General features: G+C 38.9%; 1 protein-coding gene across 1 annotated transcript; it reads left to right on the top strand.

Moving 5' to 3' along the window:
• The first annotated feature begins 367 nt into the window (after window positions 1-367).
• Window positions 368-7,463, top strand: LOC137255671 (UPF0047 protein YjbQ-like). The gene is made up of 7 exons (XM_067793150.1): window positions 368-584; window positions 870-904; window positions 1,638-1,657; window positions 3,228-3,267; window positions 4,669-4,710; window positions 5,476-5,593; window positions 6,344-7,463. Exons 1-7 carry the CDS (start codon window positions 368-370, stop codon window positions 6,388-6,390), a joined length of 519 nt encoding a protein of 172 aa, XP_067649251.1. The 3' UTR covers window positions 6,391-7,463.
• Window positions 7,464-8,506: the final 1,043 nt, after the last annotated feature.

The raw sequence follows: 8,506 nt of genomic DNA, 5'->3' as shown, positions 1-8,506 counted from the left end.
ACCGAGCTCAATCTTTAATACTAAGCTGCCGCCATATTGTCTCCACTGGTCACGTGACAAAGCGAGACATACGTTCAGCGGTTTTTCGAGGAGTTTCCACTCCCCTCTCTATATAGGCTCCCTGATATAATGTAGTCAGGCTATCTGGTGTGCAGTGAAATTGTCATCCCTTAAATTAGTGTCTATCAAAACCGTGGTGCACAGTTGACAGTTTGGTCAACGCTGAATTATAAGTCTATAATATTTTAATGCTGCACTCTTTTATAGTAAGAAAATGCATATGATTGCTAAATATCAGTTCATAAAACATTACCAAAGCACGTTTTCATGTATTCTTGGATACGTAAGGGACGTAACTCCTGTTAAAATGGCATTCGGAGGAAGCCACATGTTTATCCGAGAAAGCCGAAGGTTCACAGCGTTGTTCCGATCGTTCAATATGGCTGCAGGTGGCCCGAGTGTGTGGTATCAGAAGGAAGTAACGATACCCGCAAAGAAACGAGGTTGTCATCTCATATCAGACGACATTGTGAAACAGTTTCCTGAAATCAAAAAGATATCCGTTGGACTCTTGCACATTCACAGTGAGTTGCTACCTGTCAGAGAGCATTCGTATCCACTTGTTCCGTATTCGATCAGCTGTTATCTACCATCATAATTTCATGAATGAATATTACTTTGGAGAACATGAACATTATGTATTGTCAGCTTTTCGATCAACTACGAAGCTGTCAATTTTAGGCAATATTTCAATTTGTGTCGATGAAATTCCCCAAGTCTACATAGTCTGTTTGGAATTGTTTTGCTTTGCTACAATGTAGAGTTTAAGGTGACCACAAAACACTGACAAACTTTGTTTTTCTTTCAAGTCAAACATACGTCGGCAAGTGTGGCCTTGAATGAAGTAAGTAAATGCAATATAACCTGCAACAGTACCATGATAGATACAAAGTCTTTGATGAATTTCATGAAAAATGGTCTCAGTTTATCAGTGATTGATGGTGCTAGGTTTTGTACGAGTGCGTGCAGAAATCAAGTCATATAAATGTGTATTCCAAATCTTTTGCGTGTGAAGTTTTCTGTACAATCCTGAATCATGTTAAAATTTACTGTTTGTCTATATCAGTATATGTTGCTATTTTAAGGTACTTTTTAAAATTATGTACATAAGAATCTATGCGCATGTAAATCGCATGTTTCTCAGTTAACGCGAACACTGGTTTAAGTGAAACATCTGTTTTCTTAACATCACTAAATCTGCATGAAATGAAACCCACAAAAGGGTGGATAAGATGATTATTGTTCATTCATAAATACTGCTTTAAGCTGTTGCTTACGTAAATCTTGAATAAGAATAAAACTACTGATTAAGACTTGATGTGATTTGTCACAAGAACGGCCATTTATAATCATTGATGCATGAAGTAATGTGGTGTATGGGTGACAAAAAGCGAATGACAAGGACGGATGATCATGCTTGCTTTCTTAGTTGATTTAAGTTGTGTTTATTGATACTCATGATGTCTATCAAGAGATTGTCCTGTCAGTAGAACAGGAATGTAGGCCTCTTAGAGCGGTGTCGACAAACAAACATATCCCTTTTTTTCGAGACCTGATTTACTGTTGTTTCGTTTCAGAACTGGGATCCTGATGTTAGGTATGGATACTGACCAGGAAAGTGTATTTAAGGTTCACATATTCTGAAAACTTCTCATTGTTGAGGTGGTGTGTGGTCCTATACATAGAGCTCAGGTCACAATCAGTTGAAGTTGAGCAACGTTGGGCATGGAGAATCATTGAATGGGTGACTGTGTTTGACAGCTTGACTCTGAGAGTTTCCACGGACTTCAGTCCTGCCCCACAAAGAAGCATGTTACACATGTGGTCTCACCTTAGGCAATGCAAGTGAGTTTGTTGAAAACTGCTTCTGTTCAAACAGCAGAAAATGGTCTGTTAACTTTTTAGCCTCTAACAGGCAGCTTGGGTTATCTGGGGTAATAATGATCACATTGTGTGCTGTCAGCAGGATACCTAGGCTGGGAAAGGTTTGTAACCATCATCATCATCATCATCATCATCATCATCATCATCATCATCATCCTAAGCTGAGCTAGTTAAGACTGATTTTTGATAATCCATTGATCTGTTCAGTGTGCAATTAAACAATAATCTTTGTTTGTCGTTTGTTCTTGTATGGATTACGATTAATTAGCCATTTAATTGCAAGGCAAAATTTGTATAGGCATATTTTGGAGTAATACTTTAGGTAGTATTTTAATCGGTTCATACAAACTGATTGTTCAAGACATCAAGTATGGCTTTTACTCATTTTGGCAAAAAGTCACATTTTGAAAACTATTAATCCTGCTCAAGAAAGAACTGAGTCTTTTCTGTAGTAGTCTCATGTTTTCTGATAGTATACCTGGTGAGTGTAATGTAGTGTTTCTGTCTGTATGGTCTTAAGTCCTTTTCCACTTGTAGGACTGACTGAAAAGATTGATAATTGGAAATATGTCACCTTATGACAAATTTGTTATTGATTAGGCCAGACCAATTATATTTCTTGTTTTACAGATTTTTGTCCTCAGAAAATCTATGGGCAGGTGTGGGTACAAGTCACTAAAGTAATATACCTCACCATATCATAGGTTTCCCAAACTCTCTTTTCAAGGGCAAAGAGATTTTTGCCCGAAGTCTCTTCTCCATGCTACCTCCATGGTGTAGTGGTTAGAGCGTCCACTCAGAGAAAGGAAGGCCGGACATTCAATCCCCATTCGCGTCATACCAAAAGATGTTAAAATATGTTACTAGGTGATCCCTGCCAGGCACTCGGCATTAATGGGTACAACAAGGAGAAGTCGGCTCGGAGTCGGTATGATCTGTCTGAGTGGGATATTTATGCTTAACTGTGGCATGGTATCCCAATGAGCTAGTGCTATGAAACAAGCTTGAGTCTGTGCTAGTACAAACAACCACATATATACACACATACACCTTTTTTCATATGAGCAAAATATTCTTAAATTCGATGTTAAACCCCATTTCACCTCACTTCTTCTCTAATATTTATCTAAAATGCATCAGTATATATTTATGATTCTATCAATCGAATCGCATGTCATTCACGGAGTATACTTTGTGAATGTAATTTTATTTTTCTCAAGTTGCTACATATAATATTTATATACACAATGTTACCATGGTTGTGTTATTCTCTACCCTTCCAGGGTTGACATGGAGATGATGCTCAATAAAATCGTTCCTGAGGTTTGTAAACAGTTTGTTATTAAAGCTTTGTGTATGAGTTTGAGAAAAAAATGTGAAACATATTCCCTAATTTGATTTTACAAGGTGTCCAGAACATAAGATTAGAAGTATATTGGAAACATAGACATACCAGACATAGACATACCAGACATAGACATACCAGACATAGACGTACCAGACATAGACGTACCAGACATAGACATACCAGACATAGACGTACCAGACATAGACGTACCAGACATAGACGTACCAGACATAGACGTACCAGACATAGACATACCAGACATAGACATACCAGACATAGACATACCAGACATAGACGTACCAGACATAGACGTACCAGACATAGACATACCAGACATAGACGTACCAGACATAGACGTACCAGACATAGACGTACCAGACATAGACGTACCAGACATAGACATACCAGACATAGACGTACCAGACATAGACATACCAGACATAGACGTACCAGACATAGACATACCAGACATAGACATACCAGACATAGACATACCAGACATAGACGTACCAGACATAGACGTACCAGACATAGACGTACCAGACATAGGCATACCAGACATAGACATACCAGACATAGACATACCAGACATAGACGTACCAGACATAGACGTACCAGACACAGACACACCAGACATAGACATACCAGACATAGACATAATTGCTTTTTTCTGTCTTTTGTTAGTTTTATGCAATCCTACATTGAATAATAGCCAACAGATATAAAGGCACAATGTCACACTTTTTCGGATATATTTTGGCATATTTTTATAATTTTGAGGCAGATGCTGTCATGTTGGCTTCCTATTGAGGCAGTAAAATAATCATTATCCCTTACATTACAACATTACAACTTGCCTGAAATCCATAATTGAAACTTCTAGGTTAACATCTTCCAAACAGATAACACCTGCCATGAAGGGAATGTAATTGTAAAACTGTATATTGAAAACTCTTGCATGCAGTGTCGTTGGTGTTTGCTGAACAGCCCTCAATCACAAGTTGCGTGATAGGATATTCATAAAGAGAGTTCCTAGGGACATAAGTCAGTGGGGGTGGTGTGACATGTTAGTCCGGCAGGCAAGTCAATTTTAATGCATCAATGCATCAAGTCATTTGAACTTTTTAATTCAATATTGAAATCTGAATATGTAATTTTGTTTGGAATAAATTGTATGGTAGCTTCCTCGGGGACTGATACTAATTGCTATTTTGAGAGAAATGCATTATGTATTTTTTTAAAGAAATGTGGTGTGACATTGTGCCGTTAAGAAATTGTGGTAATGAAAAAGTGTTACTTATTTCATGTTAAACATTGACTCCCGTTAACTCCTGTCCTGACCAATCTTGTTAGACATGATTTTTTTTCATCCTTAGGGAGCTGGTTACTTGCATTCCTGTGAGGGCCCAGATGACATGGTGAGGAATTTGTACATATTGTTTTTAGTTATTGAATTCTGGACCCGTGAAGGTCCCAGGTTGGAATAGGTCTTCAGCAACCCATGCTTGCCATAAAAGGCAACTATGCTTGTCGTAAGAGGCGACTAACGGGATTGGGTGGTCAGGCTCGCTGACTTGGTTGACACATCATCGGTTCCCAACTGCGCAGATCAATGCTCATATTGTTGATCATGGGATTGTCTGGTCCAGACTCGATTATTTACAGACCGCTGCCATATATCTGAAATATTGTTGAGTGGGGCGTGAAACTTAACTCACTCACTCACTCTTGAATTCTGGAATAAGAAGATCCAAGTTAGAATTGATCTTCAGCAACCCATGCTTTTCATAAGGGGCAACTAACAGCATCTAGGGGTCAGGTTTACTGACTTGGCTGACACATGAAATCATATCCTAATTGAGTACATTGATACTCATGCTGTCGATCACTTGATTATGTGGTCCAGTCTTGATTATTTACAAAAACAACCAAATTATATGTTGCTTAAAACAATGTTCTCCCTAAATGTGATTATTTGGTTTCAGCCAGCACATGTGAAGGCAGCACTGATTGGAAGCAGTGTCACGGTGCTGTCGATCACTTGATTATGTGGTCCAGTCTTGATTATTTACAAACCGACGCCATATACCGATAGAATATTGCTGAGTGTGGCGTTAAAAAAACAAGCAAATTATATGTTGCTTAAAACAATGTTCTCCCTAAATGTGATTATTTGGTTTCAGCCAGCACATGTGAAGGCAGCGCTGATTGGAAGCAGTGTCACGGTGCCGATCACAGATGGGAGGATGAACATGGGAACATGGCAGGGAGTGTGGCTATGTGAACACCGCAACCGCGCAGGTCAGTTCCTCATAATGTCTGTCATAGACAGCTAAACCTCTACGTATCATCCTTGTCTCCAGGGTATACATACTGATAAATCTCCACTATACCCTGAAAGCAGGGTATTTGTGTTGCAAAGTTTAATTGGTTAGATCATTTAAAAAATTGGGTTGTGATTGGTAAGCTGAACTTCCCAGCGTAGACACCTGACTGGATAAACAGCCAGCCAAGGGAGGTAATAAAATTATCAGGCGAGGTGTAGTTGTGTAAACAGTATAGTGGAGATTTTATCAAAACATAAGCCTTGAAGATATCGAGGATGCTTGTGTATAAAAGTATCATGTTTACTGCATGAACAGTGACCGAAGAACTTTCTTTACTGTTCATGAAAGTCTTAGGAAGTGAGATAACTAATCAGATCTTGAATTTTTGTGTTATAATATTGTTTGAGATTGTTCTAAACTGTCTTTACAAAAACTCAAGCATTATCTAAGAGGTACAACCTGGTTTTGTTTGGTGCAGTTTTCATTTGGGGCAATGTGTGGAGCTCATTTCTAGTCTTTTCTCCAGTGATATTGGTGGAATTTTGCTGGAAGCTGATTTAAAACCTCACTCTCCCTATCCAGATGAACTAAAGGACTATAACAGTATGATCTATAGTTCATTATATGATGTTCTTCCATTATATGAAGATATGATACTAGATAGTAAAGGAAAAATCAGTTCTGTTAACAAATTTAACAAGTGAAACAACCCTCTCATCTACAGGTTCTCGTCATCTAGTTGCAACCTTGCAAGGAGCTGCGAAACAATAGCATATTTCAATGTGTAAAGAAGAACTCCACTGCACAGTTCCATGGTTTCAGCTGCAAGGCACATCATCTTTTAGCTCTGCATGAGGATTCTTGTACATATTCATGTGTTGTTAGTCCTCTTTGTTTCTTTGTTTATGGATTGAATCAGATTGTTTTTGTATTTTCTGTCAACTCAACAGCTGTGAAAAGGCTGGCAAGGTTGGGCAGTTAGGTTGATTGTATTTATTCTATATGGCACATACCGATTAAAACACAAGTTCAGAGTTGCTTCCCTTTGTGTGTGTGAGTGAGTGAGAGAGTGTGTGAGCTTTACACCACACACAGCAATATTTCAGCTGTATATGACGATGGTCTGTAAATAACTGAGGCTGTACCTGGCAGTCCAGTGATCAACAGCATGAGCATTGATCTACACAATTCGCATACAATGACCATTGAGGTCACCTTGTCTGACTATCGATCCAGTTGGTCATCTTTTGTGACAAGCATCAGTTAGTAAAGATCTTCAAATTCAAGTTTGATGCTCATGATATCCGTCATCGGATTGCCTGTCATCTGGATTACTGCATCCTGTTACATTAAACAACAAAATAACACAACCCAGTCTGCCAAATTCTCCTCACATAGGATCTTGATAAAAGTCAAGGTTTCTGAAATATTTTATCTCATGCGTTTGAAAATATAATCATTGAGCATTCAATTAATGGTTTAGATGACTTTGTTATCTCATGTATGACTGCACGATTTTGAGGTAGAAATGTGAGAAAAAGCCAAAAGATTACGTGGTAAGAAACGCATAGGAGAGTTACTTCCCTTTCCAAATATAGCCATAGCTGTCCACATTGAAACTGCAGAATTTGGTTTTATTATTTTGATGCTCTTGCCTAATAGCAGTAACCTTTTTGAGCGACAGAATGTATTGCTGCCTTTTTTACAGAGGTTTATCACCGGAAATATTAATGCCGAAAATAAATCTTGTTATATTTGATATTGTATAAACATGTATCACACGTTTATTCCACAAAGAAAAATTGCTTCGAATAAAAGAAAATGTACTATTATGTGATGAATAACTGTCTTTGTGTGATGTTCTTGTATGGCAAGAGTAGTGAGTGAGTTTAGTTTTATGCCGCACTCAGCAATATTCCAGCTATATGGCGGTGGTCTGTAAATAATCGAGTCTGAACCAGACAATCCAGTGATCAACAGCATGTGCTTCAATCTTCACAACTGGGAACTGATGACATAAGTCAACCAAGTCAGCAAGCCTGACAACACCATCCCGTTCGTCACCTCTTACCACAACATAGTCGCCTTTTATAGCAAGCATGTGTTGCTGAGGGCCTATTCTACCCCGGACCTTCACGGATCTCTATGCCAAGAGTAGACTAATGGGTCTTGCAGGACTCTGATAACAATATTTTGCACTATAGATCCCTGTAGATCTGTAGCACATACTTGTTGTAAGAGGCGACTAAGGGATCGGGTCGTCAGGTTCGCGGACTTGGTTGACATATCATCATATCCCAGTAGCTTAGAGTGGTGCTCATAATGTTGATCACTGGATTGAGAATAGAGAGAATATGGCTGAGAGTTACTAAACTAAAGTCTGGAATTCAAGTGGCTTAAACCTTGGTCCTGTCATATCTAAAGAAGATGCCAGAAGACGTTCTTGTCATAACGAAATCCTTGGTAATTCTTTCTATAACCACCAGTGTACAGTGAGTGAGTGAGTTTGATTTTACGCTGCTTTTAGCAATGTTCCAGCAATATCACAGAGGCTGACACCAGACATGAGCACAGATTGTGTCCATTTGGGGAATCGAATTCGAGTTTTTGGTGTCACGCGCGAACGCTTTAACCACTTGGCTTCCCCACCGACAGGTACAGTGCAGAAACATCTGTGATCGCTTGACACTATCTTCGGCAAAAGTAGTTGACATCTAAATGACACATCTCGGCAGCTGCTACTGGTAATCAGACTCCGGGACAATCCTCATATGAGGCATGTGCAACTTAACGTAGACTCTTAAAGTCACAGAAGATCTACACAAGGCTAACAGAAGATATAATGTCTGCACACGCGGAGTAATAGACCTCCTATCAAGGCTGGCAG

The sequence above is a fragment of the Haliotis asinina genome, chromosome 11 (assembly GCF_037392515.1).
Source record: "Haliotis asinina isolate JCU_RB_2024 chromosome 11, JCU_Hal_asi_v2, whole genome shotgun sequence".
Classification (NCBI taxonomy): domain Eukaryota; kingdom Metazoa; phylum Mollusca; class Gastropoda; order Lepetellida; family Haliotidae; genus Haliotis; species Haliotis asinina.
Note: the sequence above shows the minus strand (reverse complement) of the source record. Positions and strands in the feature narration are given on the sequence as shown.

What these genes read in the sequence shown, in the direction of transcription:
- LOC137255671 (XM_067793150.1), top strand. Translation starts at nt 368, where the DNA reads ATGGCATTCGGAGGAAGCCACATGTTTATCCGAGAAAGCCGAAGGTTC. An exon ending in TGGACTCTTGCACATTCACA is followed by an intron (nt 585 to 869) that starts GTGAGTTGCTAC and finishes TTTTCTTTCAAG; the next exon opens with TCAAACATACGTCGGCAAGT. An exon ending in GTGAGGGCCCAGATGACATG is followed by an intron (nt 4,711 to 5,475) that starts GTGAGGAATTTG and finishes ATTTGGTTTCAG; the next exon opens with CCAGCACATGTGAAGGCAGC.